The following is an 18,196-nucleotide window of genomic DNA, read 5'->3' as shown; positions in this document are numbered from 1 at the left end:
AATACAAGGAGCTTAATTATTTTCATAAGGCATCGGCTATATATTTAAATTGTGGGTGAAGCCAAATGAATAGCAAATTTGGTAGCAGTATTAATGTAACATTTTGCTTTGGTGAAACCAACGGTTGCTCAACTTATGGGGGGCTAATAGAGTATCTTCGTAAGTTATACTTTGGTATATCTTAAAAAAATGATGTTATAATTTGTTAATGTATTTTTTCTAGAAAAAAAAAATAGTACTTATTTTGAATGTGTACGTTAGTATGTTACACATCAAGCGTTTTTCTTTTTTTTTTAATGAGTACGCATCAAGTGGTTAAGATAATTGTAGTACTCTTTAAAAATAGTAAATATACGTTGGTAAATTCTATATATACATATTGGTGTACGCGGGTGATGTATTAATACTTATAGAAATTTTAGTGAGTAAATAGTTTATACATTAAAAGGGTAATGTATGCTCATTGTCATTTAATTCCAACTTTTTATGTATAGTTTGTTGACTCTTATAAGTATTTTAAGAATATGTTTGGGACAGATTCATTTTGAAGAGTTCAACTGTTTTTTTTTTCTTAAAAAAAGTTATTTTCATGTATATAAAAATTTTCAATTTATGATTATCTTGTAACAACATTTTTCTCACTAAAGAATGTTATTTCAAATTACCCCGAAATTTTTCAATAGTTTTATTTTTCCTTTTACCTTCATACATCTTTCATAATTTACTGTAAGAAAGCTAATTGTTTTTATTCTATCCAAATGAATTAGAATATTTAAAAAATTATTTTCAGAAACTTACACAAACAAAAATTCATTCTGATTACGTGGAATTAATTATTAAAATAATTTAATTTTTATAGTTATTCTGAACATGCTCATAATTTCTTATTAGTTAACTGTAATTTTTTAAATTGTAGTGCATAAAAAAATGTGTTTTTTTGTTAAGAAAAATGTTTATTATTAATATTTATTTTAAAAGTTAAATTATACTTTTAATTTTTTATCTTATTTTTTACATCCAATTTGGTCCTTTATTAGTAAAATATTTATTTTTTACCTTTATCTTTTCATATGTAGATCAATTTAGTCATTTTAGAACAATGATCATTTTCAATTTGCAGGAATCAAATTTTAACTAAATGAAGATGTGAAACTTATAATATTAGAGTCATCCATATGAAAATCACAAAAAAAAAATTATTGTTCGAATCCAAAAGGGCTATAAGCATAGTGAAAATCATGTGGGAAATATATCCATAACAACTAGAAAATAGGGTGGAATTAGATTTTTTTAAAATTTTCAATTTTTACTATATATATAATATTTTTTATTTGAACTTTACCGACATTTAATAGTTTTTATATAAGTGAAATTAATGATGCAAGTTTTTTAAGTATTAAATTAGTAAAAGGAAAGAGTTTAAAATGACTAAATTAACCTAAATTTAAGCGATAAAAGACTAAAATAAATATTCTAAAAGATAAATAATTAAAATAAATTAAAAAAATAAGATAAAAGATCAAAAATATAATTTAGTCTAAACAAATATAATGATTATGTTAGTATATTGAAGGAATTAGAATTAAAAAATTATTTTATTTAATTCTGAAAATTTTTAAATTAAAAGTTTTTGGAAAATAATAATGAATCATAAAATAAATTCTTTAAAGTATAAACATGGATCTTAAATTCGGCTTATGGGAGGGGATTCGAATAAGAAAGAGGTGTAAAAATCAAGCCCAAACCACACCAAGCATTCACATCAGTACAATATAGACAAGATAACCAAAATCACAGTGCAATATAGATAAAATTACATTCCACCAAAAAGAGGAAGAAAAAAAAAAAAAAAAAAAAAAAGACAAGACAAGACAAGACAAGGAAAACGAGCACGTTGTATGCATATATTCTTAGTGGATCTTAAAATTTGATCGAAGTCTTCCGAGTTCAGTGTATTGTTTTATAAACTTCATATTGTTTGGTTGCATAAAATCCAGATAATAAACGGGCCTGGAAATGTCTATTTTAGAACCAATGATTTTTTCTTTTTTGAAAAATAATTCTCAAAATATTACAGATGTAATTATTTTCCTAAAATAAACAAATTCAATATGCAAAATACAGTGCTTCTGTGAAAAAATATATTTCTTTGATTTTTATTGGTTTCAATCCTATCAAGTGATAAGCTCTCTTTAATTAGAAAAATAAGGAGTTTAATTTTATAAAAACAAATAATTCCTAATCTAGAAGATATTTAACGTTAAATCACATTGAATTCCATTAAAAAAAATTGTATACTCATTTTAATATGTTAGCGACCTTATATGCCCTTTCAAAATTAATTAGAAAAGCTATGAAAAAGTACGTGTTTATTTGCTCATATAAAATATATTTCACACATTCCAATAAACTAATAACTGAAAAGGAAAAAAGAGTAACGAGCTCATGTTGAAAATGATTTTGAAATCATACTCAAACACACTGATGTTGGACACAAGATTTTTTTTTTTTAAATGGATGATAAAGGAAGAAAAAAAAATAAGTTTAGAAACAAAATATAAAAAATTTCTTTATCTCATTTTCTCTTTAATTTAAACTTTAAACTTTAAACCATAAGAATTCTGACCCACAATCTTCTTCAAGAAAAGAAAACCCCATGAACCCAAAACAAAACAAGAAAATTAAACCCAAATTAAAAGAAACGAAAAACGCCAAATGTGAACCCAAAACCAAAAGAGTGAAAGACAGAAACTAACGTTGGACTCTAACGTTACACATCCCAGCTGGCTGGATCTCCTTTCCCCCAACGGTCACATTCCACCGACCCAAACACAAAATATGACCGTTAAGCACCTATAATAGCAACCACCACCCTCAACACTACCCATCACATTCCCAGAACATAAACATCATCACAACCACTGCAACTGCACTCCCCTTTCTCAAAGTTCCAATCTTTGCTCTCTAATCCCAAATGGGTCTCTCCACAATGAACACCTCCATCACTCCTCGTCACTACAACACCCACAAGGTGTTCCTTTTCTGCAACTACATCCTCTTGGGTGCAGCCTCCAGCTGCATCTTCCTCACCCTCTCTTTGCGCCTCATTCCCTCTCTCTGCGGCTTCTTCCTCATCCTCCTCCACGTCCTCACCATCGCCGGTGCCGTCGCGGGCTGCGCCGCCGTGGGGACCAACCGGTGGTACTCTGCTCACATGGTGGCCACCGTTCTGACTGCCATCTTCCAGGGGTCCGTGGCGGTGCTGGTGTTCACCAGGACTGGGGACTTTCTTGGGGAGTTGAAGTCCTATGTGAGGGAGGAAGATGGTGCTGTGATTCTGAAATTGGGTGGTGGACTCACTATTTTGATCTTTTGTTTGGAGTGGGTGGTGCTGGTGCTGGCATTCTTCTTGAAGTACTATGCTTGTGTTGAGGGGAATAGTGGGGCTGTTGTGCCTGTGAGGAGTGGGAAGGTGCAGCAGGATGAGGACTTGAAGGATTGGCCATGGCCCTTCCAAGTTTGAGTCTTGGTTGGTTTGGACTTTGGACAAAAACAAAAACAAGACACTTGCAGCTGCTTCTCTGCTGATCATGATGATTCGTTCATTTGTTGGAGAATTTGATGCTTTTTTCTCCTGATAGATTGTGTTTGTTTGACTATGATGTAATTAGTTGTGTGGTTGGTTGGCTATTCTTTTCATTCATCTTTTTTGTTGTCGGATTACCAATATATCAACTTGTTGTCAATCAGAAGTTCAGTTACCATATAATATCAGTTTTGCCCGTTTTATATTTTGAGGTCTTTTTTTTTTCGTACTGTTATATTTTGAGATCTGTTGTTTTGATCGGCATATTTTGAATAACCTAATTGGTATTGATATTGAACATTTAATGTTTTCTTTTCTACGCTAAATGTGCTCTTCGAAATTTTTTCAGACATTATAGAAAATGTTGGCCTGATTCATAGAGGCACTCAATTTCACTCTTGCTGTGATCTCAGACCATGTTGGTCGGCTAAGAAAGTTAAGGATTCTACAGAGAGATGTGCGACTATCTTAGAAATTTATCGCTAGAAATTAAAGATTCTAGAGAGATTAGGACACTCAACTCTCTAATTACTAACTGCCCTTCATTCAATTAGGGAGATGACCTACAAAAAAGACAACAAGTGTATATCACGAATTCTATTGCTTGGAAAACATTACTCTTAAAAATACTCCTAAATTCAACATCTTTTTATTTTCATTTTTACTTTTTGATTCAACAACGATAACTCAATCAAAGGACTTGTAAACTCTTCTTTCTTTGTGACTCGACCAACGTATAGTTAGGACTCCTTTTATGAATTCTGATTGACGGACCAACTTTGAACATGAGAGGGTTTGAGTAATTAACATTATAAACAAGTTTTATATTGATAGATAATCAAAAATAGATTCATGATCTAGTAACATAAAAGTAATAAATTTTTATTTGAGAAATAAAAAATCAAAGGAACTCTATCTATTTGCAATTTACTTCTTAATACATGACATTTCTCACCCTCATTTGGGGATAATGTATAAATATTATAGTCATACAGCTGCAGCTTTCAGAGAAAGAAAATCTGAAATTTTGTTGGTATAGAAGTCTGGTTGTATGGAGTTGTTGGGACTCTGAAGCATGGGAAGTGTGGTGACCCCTGAGAGCACAAGAAGAGTTTTGCAACCACCATTTTGTCCAAACAAGATATCAGTGTCTAATCTGTCCCCAACCATGCATATCTGTGACTTGGAAATGCCAAATCTGTTGTTCAAAGAACAGAGTCAAGAGAAATTCTAAAGCAAAATATTTTGCTAATTTTATTTACAGTTCTACAATTCATTGCCCTAAATAGGGTTTTATCAAAAATCAAGAGGTGCTTTTGTGGCATTAAATGGTACACATTCTAATAAAAACTTTATACTTTCAATTTCTTCACCATTACATTACCCGTAACAAACTGATCTATTTTTATACTGTAAACTAATCTCTTATTTATGTCTGTCTCCCTAGGTCTGTGCGCGTGTATGTGTGAATAAACACATTATAATGTCTACGTGCCAAGCTACTTGAAAAATACATGCAAATGTGCTTTGCCCCTTTCTCATCTCTGTTTCCCCTAGCCCTCCCCATGGGGCCCCCTGTGGACTTCTAGTGCCCACCTCAACGGTGGGTGTTACCACATTGAAAAATATTAAACTAACATTCAATCTGTGGCTAAGAGTCTATGATGAATAAATATGACAGGTTAATTTAATGGAAGCAGAAAATGATCGTATAATAATGTGATGGAACCTTGCCCGATAGAAATCTCCACTTCAACCCCAGGCATGAACATTTCTTTCTTTATTACTACTTTAAAAGCAGGAGAAAAGGTTCCATATAGCAACAGAGATGATTTTGAGATAGAAAATGAATAAATGGAGAAATGAGGATTTAGTGTCTTATCATAGGAAGACCATGCACAAACATTATGCAACACAATGCCATTCACTCACCTCAGATTGTTTATGCCATAGATAATTTATCTATCATGCACTGAGAATAAGGAATAAGGTAATAGAAAGCTTTACTTGTTTGCTAAGTAGTCCATCATAAACGTTGAGGGTTTTCCAACAACTAATGGCTCACGTTGAGTAGATCCACTGATGGCACCAACCATTGATCCCCCACCTGAAATTCAAGTACAAATTATAGCAGATTTGACTATTTGAGTAGTTTTAAGAATGATTGACTATTGGGATAAAAAAAAGTAACTGCATTATCATATTCCCCATGTTATTGATTGCGTTTAACTGTTTTAGTTTGTGAGCCTGCTTGGAACTGCTTATTTTGCTGTTTTCTTAATGAAAACTACTCTAACTCCGTAATTGTAGCATGATAAAGGAAATTTGAACAACTAGCACATTATTATGTACAAAGTAGTACATAAAATCAATTGTAAGAGAGGGAAGACGGACAAACCTGCCCATTCTTGAGCATCTGTGAGATGAGTAACAGCATCTCGATTTGTAGCAATGAAAAGACATCCAGGGTTTTCACGTATACAGAGTGTCCCATACCTTTCATCACGAAGGAAAATGTAATATTTTAATAATTCCATGAATAGTTTCGACTAACCTCAGCATAACTTAAATAGAATTGCCATCTTTGTCATATGTTGAAGGGCTCTCTCAAACCCCTTTCTCTTATATTCGGATGCTCTCTTCATTTCTCTGTTCCTTTTCCAACACACCATATATCACATTTCTCACTTTCCCTCTCTGCCTTTCTCCTTCCATTTTGTCTCTCTTCTTTTCACTCATCTCAGACCTCATAAAGGGGGGTGAGACAAACATATTGTACTTGAAAATACTTATTACATCAGTTAATTTAGTAAAATATTCCATGCTCAAACCCAGATTTTGCCAACCAAATAAAATAAAATAAAAAACATCTTCTGCCTGTACAAGTACAAATTTGAAAGAATAAAACAAACTTTCTTTTGCTTAGAATCTGAATTGCAGGAAAAAAAATGGAAACATTATAAAAAAATGCCTATGCAAACAAAACCTCTTATTTTTCAAATCACAAGGCTGCTATGTTTCTAATTTGAGTGCGTACACATTTCCATATAATGTTTCAGTGTCAGTGTTAGAAATCTTACTGGATTTTATAGTAGTTGAAGTAGCGATCAAACCCAACAACAACTGCTCCAACCTAATAATACACACATTTTCTTTTTACAGGTACTAGGAATGATATTAAACAAAAAATCGCTAGTTATCAAGAAGCAGGGAGTACTTACATTTTCATCATGTTCCATCAAAAATCCTGGCTTCAGTTCTATCTTTTTCCCACCATCTTCCTAAAGGAACACATGCATATAGAACAGGGATTGATAATTATACATAAGAATAATTCCATAGTAAAAAAGACTTCTATATTACAAATGGAAAATGTTCAAAACATAAGTCAATGCATTTAAGCCACCCTTCATTAGAATAAGAAATATTTGAGCCACAAGAATCTTTTACCAAATCTATAATACAAGCAACCTTCACTAAATTTAGCTTAAAGTATTCTCTTGCCTCTCATTCTTACGAAATGTCATCTTAGGCATATATGGATAAATGTCCTTTGACTCTAACACTTGTCAATGAACAACTCCTTTAATGTCCTCTCATGAATAGTTTTATATCTAACAATGTTATTGTTGCAAATTATGATATGAAACAAAGTTAATCTGTATTAGAGAAGAGACTAGAATAATAAATACTTTTATTATTCTTGTACTAATATTGTATATTTTCTGTTTTCTGTTAGTACTGCCAACTCATCAAGTTGGTTAGGTTTGTTAGCCCTATATATGTAACTGATATCCTTCAGATATCATTACTGTTATTTCTCTAATAATACACAAATTCTTCTCTGCCTACTCTCTCTCTTAATTCTCTGTTTCTTATTGATTTTCTATCTCTTATATGGTATCATCGTGAGCTCGGTACGATCCTAATTCCTTGTCTGGTTGATTGATTCGTGTGGCTTGCTTCGTGCGCCCTCCCTCACCTTGCGCGATTCTGCTATCCGCGCTTGTGATTCCTTCTGCGATTCTGTTTCTGCGCCCGTAATCTTGATTCTTCGTGTGGCTTGCTTCCTGCGCACTTTTCTGGGTAACCCTGTCTTTCCTTGTGCTAATCCTGTTCGTAGTGTTTAATTTCTCTGTCTGGCCTCCGCTTCCGCAATGTCCAGCAATTCTGTTTCCCACACCTTCTCCCAATCCGTCACATGTAAACTGGATGAAAGAAATTTTATGACCTGGCAGCAACAAGTTACAGCTGTCATCCGTGCCCATGATCTTGAACGCTTTGTCGTCAACCCCAAAATTCCCTTGAAGTTCCTTACCCCTGAGGATCGTGATGCTAATCTTGTTAATCCGGAGTATACTGCCTGGGACCGCAAAGATTCGCTGTTGGTTTCTTGGCTTCTTGCAACCCTATCTGAATCCATCCAAGCCCGTGTTGTCTCGTGCCGTCATTCCTACCAGATTTGGGATTTAGTTTTTCAGCATTTTCAGTCCCTCACCAAGATCAAAGCCACGCAATTACGACTAGAGCTTCGCACCATCAAGAAAGGAACAAGATCGTGTTCTGACTACCTCCTTCGCATTAGCACCATCGTTGAGACCCTTGCCTCTATTGGCAGTCCCATTTCACCTCGTGAACATGCTGAGTGTATTCTTGGGGGTCTTCCACCAGAATATGATTCCCTAATCTCCACTGTCACTGCATTTGTCAGCCGTGATGATCATTTTTCCCCTGCCGAACTTGAGACCATGATTCTTGCTCAGGAAGCAAGACTGGACCAAGCAAAGACTGCTGCTATTCAAGAACCCCTCTCCATCAACCTTGCTCAAGCCTCTTCTGTTCCAACCAATGTCCCCAATGTCAATTTGGCTTTTCAGCCGCCTCTGATGACAAACTCTCAGCCTAATCCTGTTCAGAATTTTTCGCCTCAACCTCAAGCTGGCTTTAATAATCATGGAGGTCGTGGTCGTGGATCTCGTGGAGGAAGAAATCGTGGGTCTCAGGTTCAATGTCAGATTTGTCACAAACGTGGCCATGAAGCCTCCACGTGTTATCAGCTTTCTAATAGTCTTGCCTTGGGAGGTTTTCAGTTACCCTTTCATTCATTGTTTACTCCTTACCCCGCCTATGGCCCCAACTCTCAACATGCGTATGTGTCTCAGCACCCTGGCTCTGCTGTTCCCTATCATGGAACAGTTAACATGCTTGGCCATCCTGGTCCAGCCTCGTGGTCTCCCTATTCCTTGGGTGGCTCCCTTCCTGGCTCTGTTTTTCATCCTCCTGGGTTCACTTATCCTACAGCACCAGCTAATCCACCACCTCGACCACGTACTGCATCTGCATCTGCTGCACCACCTGCTGCTCCTACACTAAACACTGCCACTGCTTGGATTCCAGATTCTGGTGCCTCACATCATGCAACCCCGGACCCTCAGTATCTCCTGCAGAGTGCTCAATTCACTGGTGCCGAGCACATTGCAATGGCCAATGGCCAAGGTACCTCCATTACCTCAGTAGGTTCTAATATGTTTCGGTCCCCCACAATTTTATCTCTCAAAGACTTATTACTTGTTCCCTCTTTAACCAAAAATCTTATAAGTGTTTCAAAATTTGCCAAAGACAACAATGTCTACTTCGTTTTCCATCCTCATTCATGTTTTGTCAAATCACAGGATTTGAACGAGACTCTTCTTGAAGGGCACCTTGGTGAAGATGGTCTCTATCACTTTCATCCGCATTTGGCGACGAAGACCTCTTCTAATACTAACATTGAGCAGAATTTAATCTTTTCTAAACCTGACCCGTGTATTTTCCTTTCTGAAAAATGTAATTCTGTTGTTCCCAATACATATAAACAATGGCATTTACGGTTAGGGCATCCTCATCATGATTCCCTAACTAGAGCTCTACAAACTTGTAATATTCGTCTTCCTACAGTAAATAAAATTTCTGACTTTTGTGACTCATGCTGTATTGCAAAGTCTCATAGGCTTCCCTCTCACCCTTCCACTACGATTTACTCCAAACCACTTGAACTTGTTTTTCTTGATGTTTGGGGACCAGCATCTTTAGAATCTAGCTGCGGTTATTTGTATTTTCTAACGTGTGTTGATGCTTGCACCAAATACGTATGGATTTATCTTCTTCGTAGAAAGTCGGACGTCTTCTCCAACTTCCAAAATTTTAAAGCCCTGGCTGAGAAACAATTTCAACTGCCTCTCAAATCTGTTCAAACAGATGGTGGAGGTGAATTTCGCGCCTTAATATCCTTCTTCCAACAAGAAGGCATCCTTCACAGACTCACTTGTCCCTATACACATCATCAAAATGGAACTGTTGAACGACGACACCGACACATAGTTGAACTTGGCTTAGCCATGCTTCATCATTCGACCTTACCACTAAACTTTTGGGATCATGCATTTCTAACTGCTACCTACTTAATCAACAGACTTCCCTCCTCCTCTGTTGGTTTTCAGTCGCCCTACAAACTAATTCATCACAAGGATCCCGATTATACATTTCTAAAAGTCTTTGGTTGCTCTTGTTTTCCCTTATTAAGACCTTACAATCAACACAAGCTTCAACCTAGGTCTGAAGAATGTGTATTCTTGGGATATTCTCCTCTTCATAAAGGCTACAAATGTTTAAGCAAATCTGGCCGTATATACATCAGCAAGGATGTGATCTTCAATGAAGGGAGATTTCCTTATCATGATCTCTTTGTTACCGCAACTTCTGATTCTATCCCTGCCACCTCTGTTTCCACACTTCCCTCCCTTGTCTGCTCCCACAATCCATCTTCCTCTACCCTTGTATCACCTACTGTTCCCACCAATTCTGGATCCTCTGAATCCAATTTCTCTCTCCCCTCCATGCCTGACAACAGTTCTACAAATTCTCCTCCGGCTTCATCCTCATCACCTTCACTCTCTGCTCCTCCTCTTAATATTCATCCCATGATCACTCGCTCAAAAAATGGCATTCTACAACCTCGACTTAACCCCACCCTCTTGTTGTCTAATGTTGAACCCAAAACTGTCAAGTCTGCTCTCACGGATCCTCATTGGCTCTCTGCCATGCAAGCTGAACTCACGGCCTTACATGACAATCACACCTGGACTTTAGTTGATTTACCTCCTGGTAGAAAATCCATTGGTTGTAAGTGGGTTTTTCGTCTTAAAGAAAATCCTGATGGCTCTATCAACAAGTACAAAGCCCGACTTGTTGCCAAGGGTTTCCATCAGCAACCGGGTGTTGATTTCTCTGAAACTTTTTCTCCTGTTGTCAAGCCTGTCACCATCCGGATTGTGCTCTCTCTTGCTGTAACCTTTCAATGGCCACTTCGCCAACTTGACATTAATAATGCATTCCTAAATGGAATGCTTGAGGAAGACATTTACATGTCTCAGCCGCCTGGCTTTATTGAACCCAATAGCAAACATCTTGTCTGTAAACTCCACAAGTCCCTTTATGGTCTCAAACAGGCCCCTCGTGCCTGGTTTGACAGGTTGACTTCGGTTTTGCTCAAGCTTGGGTTTCACAAAAGCAAGTGTGATCCTAGTTTGTTTATTTTCTCTACTCCCTCTGCCATTGTCTACATGCTCATTTATGTGGATGATATCATCCTCACTGGCAATTCCTCCTCCTTAATGCAACAATTTATTAATCACCTTCATGCCACCTTCTCTCTCAAAGATCTTGGCACACTTGACTACTTCTTGGGTATTGAAGTCAAGTCTCTTTCTAATGGCCGGTTACTGTTGTCTCAACATAAATATATTTCTGATCTTCTCACCAAGGTTAAAATGGAAGACTCTAAGGGCATCTCCACTCCTATGATTGGAGGTCAACAACTTGCCAAAACCGGAACTCTGTTTAATGATCCTACCTTGTATAGGTCTGTAGTTGGTGCACTGCAATATGCAACCATTACACGGCCTGAAATTGCCTTTAGTGTCAATAAGGTAAGTCAGTTCATGTGTTCCCCTATGGAAGAACACTGGAAGGTAGTTAAAAGGATTCTAAGATATCTCAAAGGCACTCTCAAACATGGTCTTGTGTTCACGCCTGCTCGGTCCTCCTCTTCCTTCAACCTTACTGCCTTTACTGATGCTGATTGGGCTGCTGATCCCAATGATCGACGTTCTACCTCGGCAGCCTGTATTTATCTTGGGCCTAATCTTGTGTCGTGGTGGTCCAAGAAACAGTTGCTTGTTGCCAGATCGAGTACTGAGGCTGAATATCGTGCCTTAGCTCAAGCTGTCACTGAAGTCTTGTGGATTCAGTCCCTTCTTCAAGAACTCAAAATTCGTTTCAACACTCCTATGGTACTCTGTGATAATCAAAGCACAGTTGCACTATCTCACAACCCGGTTCTTCACTCCAGATCTAAGCATATGGAACTTGACATCTTCTTTGTTCGGGAAAAAGTCATCAGCAAAGCTCTTGTTGTCTCGCATATTCCTTCTCAGCACCAATATGCAGATCTATTAACCAAGGCACTGTCTCCCAAGCGTTTTCTGTCTCTGCGCTCCAAGCTCAATGTTGCTGATCCGTCTGACATGCTTCATCCCCCTTGAGCTTGTGGGGGGTGTATTAGAGAAGAGACTAGAATAATAAATACTTTTATTATTCTTGTACTAATATTGTATATTTTCTGTTTTCTGTTAGTACTGCCAACTCATCAAGTTGGTTAGGTTTGTTAGCCCTATATATGTAACTGATATCCTTCAGATATCATTACTGTTATTTCTCTAATAATACACAAATTCTTCTCTGCCTACTCTCTCTCTTAATTCTCTGTTTCTTATTGATTTTCTATCTCTTATAATCTGTATGGATAAATTTTCTCTGTTTAATTATGATTTATATTCTTATTATCTTCTCCTTTTCCCCTGGAAACACATAAAAGAAGAATATAAAACATCTACTAGTTCTGTTAGACTTAAAACGCCCTCTGCTTCTGTTTCACTTACTCCAAAATTCTTTCTCTCGTGCATCATATGGTGATACTAATATATTCCATGCATTATCATTTAAATTTGATGAATATACATTATCAGTTAAACTGATTTTTAAAAAAAATGATACACCACAAGGTGCCAAGTGATCAGATTTACAAGTATGTGAAAGGGCAGGCAGTAAGATTTTGCATGTGGAACACAATACTAACCGGCCCACCAAGGTACTGATATCCAGCAAGCTCAAGCTCCTTCAAGATGCCATCTTCTCCAATGACATAAACCTAAATCACGCTCATCTATCAGTCATTAACTTTCCACTTTATACACTGATCCGACAAGTAGTTAAGATCGTGAAAGATATAGCATCTAAGCATAACATAATTCAAATGATAATGTTCTAAAGTACTGCTCAAGAAATATACTTTAAAATTATATAAATCATGTAAGCATTAACTTCAGCATTGCAATTACTATGACACAAACAAATATGGTTAACTTCACCATGATTCATGTTATGACATATGGTAATCTAATCCGCAGTAGGGACCTGTTCATTACTACAACAACAACCAAGCCGTGTCCTACTCATGAATGTGAGATCAGTGGACTTTTAAATTTGAGGGGAATTACACTGACACTTGTTTTGTTTGGGAAAATTACACCAGCATCCCTTGCTTTATCGATTGCCCTTACACCCAGATACCCTTCTCTGTTAAATGACTCACACATATCCCCCTTCATACACGGATCCTACACAAATTCCTTTGAAAATAACAAAGAAAGGGAGATAAATGCCACCTCCCAAACAAAATATATGTCAGTATGATAAGCGTTAATCTTAAGGTAGGTCACAGTGATTTATTCCCTAACTGGCGTGCCAACTTAGGTTAGAAGAGCTGCTAGTCTGCTACCTTCAGTGATTAAATACTTATACTAGTCTGGATCATACAACAAAAGATGATATATATTACCTTTTTATCTTTTGGGAAATCAATGGACTTTAAATATGCAGCAGCTGCAAAGGATGACGCAAAAATCTCCTCCTGAAATAGCTCAGTAGTTCTAGATTACAGTGCAAACAAATGAAGTGAGGAACAACAAATGTGGACTAACCTCGCTGACATTCAGGCCAAGTGTTTCAAACTTCTTTCCATATTGCTTCCTAGACTTTGTTGAGTTATTGGTGACAAAAACTAATCTTTTGCCCTAAAGAAGTTTATCAAGAGACCCAAATCTCAGACATTTTGCTTAAAAAGAAAAAACAATAGTAAATGGAAGAATACTTAACATTGACACTTGCAGAAAAAGCCTAGTGCCTACATTAGTATACAAACCTTTGACCGAAGCATGTCAAGCGTTTCAGGCACTCCTTCTATTAATTTGTCACCTTTCCATATAACTCCTGCAAATTATATTTTAATGAAAAGGGAAACTTTAGTATGAAGGTAAGAAAAACAAAACAAGAAGCAAGAGTCATTAATATTGTAATTTTCCCTTGATGAAACTCAGAAAAATCAAATATCACTATTTTTCCCATCAATAACTCGGGTCACTTTTGTGAGGGTTCTGTATACAAATATTCTGTACAATTTCTATTAACATAACACCCAGACAAGCTGAATTATTAATCTGATATAACTTTAAACAGTTCTTTTAGAAATTAACTAAAATACACGGGTATTGTAAATTTTTTTATTACTATTATCTAATCACATATTACCAATTTGTTGTGTATAGTAATTTTAATTACTTTTATGACAAGAAAAATGATGGCAACACACTCTTTTTCTTTTTATAAGTTTCAAGCAACGAAAATCGAACTTAAGATCTGATGCATTTACTCCAACTCTTCCACAACCTATCACTAAACTGATCCTAGTAGTTTAGCACCACACTCTAACACTTCTTTTAATAAATTTTCTACTATTAACCGAAATTTATCCGAAATCACAATTTTGTGGGTTTCACTTGTTATTTAATTACTCAAGAGTATGATTTCATAACTTTATAAATGTTAATCAACAATAAAGAGTGTATTAAGAACAATCTATTGTGAGCCCTCTTTTAGTTATAGCCATATTTAGTTGACTTAAAAGTTTTATATGCATGGAAAGTCATATCTAAGTTGATTTATAATTAATTAGATTGAACAATGTGTAACATACTAAGCTCTTCCTAAAACCACTAAAACAGTATATACCTGAAACGATATGTTTCAGTTTGGAGATTCAACGAAGAATGAGTGACATACCGTCACAGTCGAAAATAAAAGTCTCGACGGAATCGATGAGTTCGTCGGCATTCTTGAGCGGCTGCGCCACCGCGCGCGTGGTGAACGTTCCCATTCCGTTACGGCTACGATTAGAGTTGGCCTTTGTTTTCAACTTGAAGATGGTTGAGTTGGATAATAGAGAGTTACGAGCAGCGTCACAGAATCTATAATTTAGGGGAAATGATTGGAAGCATCGTTTGTGACTGTGACGAACACAGGTGACTGTAACAGTCTGTGCTAAAGCGCTGGTACTACTAAGCATCGATCTGGTTTGAAATTGAGAAGTTTTATGTATTTTGTTAATTTGGGGTATTATTTTTGTGGTGCGTGCATGGGTGCAGCAGCTACTACGAAGGCCAAGTGGTGTTAATCGATTGAACATGAGCCATAGGTTTGAGTGGACCAGGTTGGTGCAATTTTGGATCATAATCTCCTGCCCTACCTGAATTTTCTATGGATCGGATTCTCTTCACTTTCCAAACATTACCACACACCCACATTGTTTAGCTTAAAATTTTCTAAAGAAGCTGGTAATTTTGTATAAAAATTTGAGAAGAAAAAAAAAATGTTACATTGTTGAATGTTTGATTTTCGGATGTTGGCTATATAATGATTTTTAGACTGACAAATTAATTAGAAGTTCACATGTACATTACTGGGGAGGGTTTGGTATTTTTGATAAGAAAAAATAGGTGGGAGCGTTTTGCCTTTTTAACTTTTATTTTTATTTTTTATTTTTTAAAAATTCGGTAGTTTAAAAGAAAAAACCTCTAAGAATAGGATAAGTTGGGTTCGAAAAACAAGACTTGTAAAGTAAAACATTTTATATTCTTTTTTAAAAATTAAAGTTGTGTTTTCAAAATGTAATATTTTATGTGAAAAAAGTATTTAAAAAAAAAATCAAAGTAGGTTGTAACTAGGACTCGTGACTTTGTTATTTAAAATAAATATAATAATAAATAAAAGTCATGTATTAAATTTTTATTTTTTTAACTTGCTCTTAAAAAAAAATTCTTCTAAAGTAAAAACACTAGGAGTTTCATATGATGAAAAATTTAAGAGTGACAAAAGGGTCAAATCTCTATCCGTTTCACCTCACGTAGAAAAATTGGATTGAAAATTATAATGTTAGATTTTTTATGTTTTAATTAAATAAGGTTCAAAGAATAGTTTGAGTGTCCATCTGATAGTTATTAAAATGTATCAAGACCTTAAGATGTTTTAGTGGCATAATATAAAGAAAGACATTTTTCAATTTGTGAATGTTTATCTAGTGTACCAAAAAGCTGATGCAGAACACTAAATTTTTTTAGGTTTGTTGCAACCTTTCAAAATACATGTATGAAAATAAGACTTTAGACACCGATAATTCATCTCAATACTTATCTTTTCTCTCTTTTCTTTCTCTATTATTTTTAGGGCATTAGTTGTGAGGCTCCAACATGTTTGGCCTTAGGTGCACATGTTCAAATACTTTTTTGTGTAAACCTTAGATAGTAAGTTGATTACTAAATTACATTAGAGGTCCACTGAAAATTATTTTCATGCTAGAAATTCTTGTTGCATCACAACTTTTATTCTCCTATATTTCCTACAAGATTGATTTGATTTATTAATTTCATTTCAATAAATATTAGATACCCTTTAGAGAGGTTGACTAACTTATACATTAGTGAGAGATGGTTAGGTTGTACATAGTTCCTTATAATATAATGTTAGATAGAGACTATAGGTTTACATCAAGGTTATGGGAAAGTTTGCATAGAGCTTTGAAAACCAAACTTTAACTGATTTCAACTTACCACTCACATACAGGTGGTCAAATCAAATCAAACATGACATTCAACCTTTAGAGGATATCCTTAGAGCCCATGTGTTAGATGAAAGTGATGGTTGGAATAATTTTTTACCATCGATAGAGTTTATCTATGAGTTATTATAACATTATGATTTTTTTAAGGTTGTTTGATCATTTCTATTAATTGAATGAATATTTGATTAGTTGCTTAATTGTTGCAAAACTTTAAGAATTAACGTGTTCTTAAAAGTTTAGTTGTTTAAGTTGAAGTCAAAGTTGACCAAGTTTAGGATACAATATATAAGATTTCTTAAGACTTTAACTTCATAAGTTCATTTTATTAATAAATTAAGAGAGTGTTTAGAGATAAGACTTTTAGAGCCAAATTAGATTTATCATTCCTTCTGACTTCACAAATCACTTTTATCCTTCCACGAAATGTAAATTGTGTAACTAAGTAAAGATTCAAAACTTGGAGAATTGAGAATTCGAATGTAAGAGTTGTCATGTGGAGTACCTCGAAAGATCACATTCTTACTTTTTTCTACCTTATTTTCTCGGTGAATTGAGGTAAGGGAAACCTTTAGCTTGTTGATTTTATGTTGTTTATGATGATTGCTACTTTTATTCATCTAGAATTTGTTGTGTTGTTGTTGATTTGAGAAACGAGTGTCTTGCTATTTGGGTATTGGGAATTTTGAAGGAGAAATGGTTCAATCTTTAATTGTTTATTGTTGCATGTTGTTCAAAATGGTGAGTTTGAGTTATTTTACTTGTATACATGTTTGTTGAGCTGCATGTTGAATTGGTTTGGAGAATGAGCCAAAATCACAATTTTGTCAAGTGCAAAAATTGCCATCATGTTAGTCGCAACTTCACGACATCGACCATGATGTACATTAAGGGTTCTCTACCTTACTAATGTTGGGCACTAGATTGGAAGTGTTGATTGTGAGTTAGTTGTGAGCTTTCTAACTTAGTCACATCAAGCATGGAATGAGAGGCGTCATGCATGATTGCTCAAGAAGTTGCCTAACTTGGTAACGCTAAACATAAGATTGGTGGCATCTGACGTGGTTAAAATAATGGCTCTTTGCCTTGATGATGTTAGACACGTGTTTTGTGGTGTTAAACGTGGGTCAGGCAACGGTTCTCTACTTGAATAACATTGGACTTGGGCTTTATGACGTCGAGTGATGTGTACATAGAGACCTTATCTCATTTAAGTTGGGTACAAGTGGAATGGTGTTAAGTGTGGGTTAAAAGTCGTTGGATGTGATTATGCAAACTGGAAATTGTAACTTAATTAATTTAATTGTTTAACTATGATGATAGTTTACTTTGTATAAATGGTGATTTGATATATATCATTATATGATAATATATAGTGATGATTCAGGTTGATAAAGTGAAAGTTAAATAAAAGTTGAGAGTTTATATTTTAGTAGAGTTGTATATTGTTTAATGAAGTTGTGTTTAGATGCTTGAACCATGTAGTTGTGTTATGTTGTTGACTTTGGACTAAAGGAGATCTATTGTTTTAAAAGACGAATATCCCATTGTGGGAATATGGG

The 18,196-nt window shown here is 35.3% G+C and overlaps 2 protein-coding genes across 2 annotated transcripts; one reads left to right on the top strand and one right to left on the bottom strand.

The window, feature by feature from the left end:
- Positions 1 to 2,870: 2,870 nt before the first annotated feature.
- Positions 2,871 to 3,791, top strand: LOC109802470 (uncharacterized). The gene has a single exon (XM_020363853.3). The coding sequence runs from the start codon at positions 2,975 to 2,977 to the stop codon at positions 3,521 to 3,523; it is 549 nt and encodes a 182-aa protein (XP_020219442.1). The 5' UTR covers positions 2,871 to 2,974; the 3' UTR covers positions 3,524 to 3,791.
- A 653-nt stretch (positions 3,792 to 4,444) lies between these two features.
- Positions 4,445 to 15,237, bottom strand: LOC109803045 (phosphoglycolate phosphatase 1A, chloroplastic). The gene is made up of 10 exons (XM_020364502.3): positions 14,804 to 15,237; positions 13,887 to 13,954; positions 13,666 to 13,758; positions 13,524 to 13,595; positions 12,762 to 12,833; positions 6,808 to 6,867; positions 6,667 to 6,719; positions 5,985 to 6,082; positions 5,594 to 5,693; positions 4,445 to 4,784 (listed from the first exon to the last, which is right to left on the bottom strand). Exons 1-10 carry the CDS (start codon positions 15,204 to 15,206, stop codon positions 4,574 to 4,576), a joined length of 1,230 nt encoding a protein of 409 aa, XP_020220091.2. The 5' UTR covers positions 15,207 to 15,237; the 3' UTR covers positions 4,445 to 4,573.
- Between the last annotated feature and the right edge of the window lie 2,959 nt (positions 15,238 to 18,196).

This window comes from Cajanus cajan, chromosome 4, assembly GCF_000230855.2.
Source record: "Cajanus cajan strain Asha chromosome 4, NIPB_CcT2T_4, whole genome shotgun sequence".
In the NCBI taxonomy this organism is placed as follows: Eukaryota; Viridiplantae; Streptophyta; class Magnoliopsida; order Fabales; family Fabaceae; genus Cajanus; species Cajanus cajan.
The sequence above is the reverse complement of the archived record's forward strand: the minus strand, read 5'-3'. Positions and strand labels throughout refer to the sequence as shown.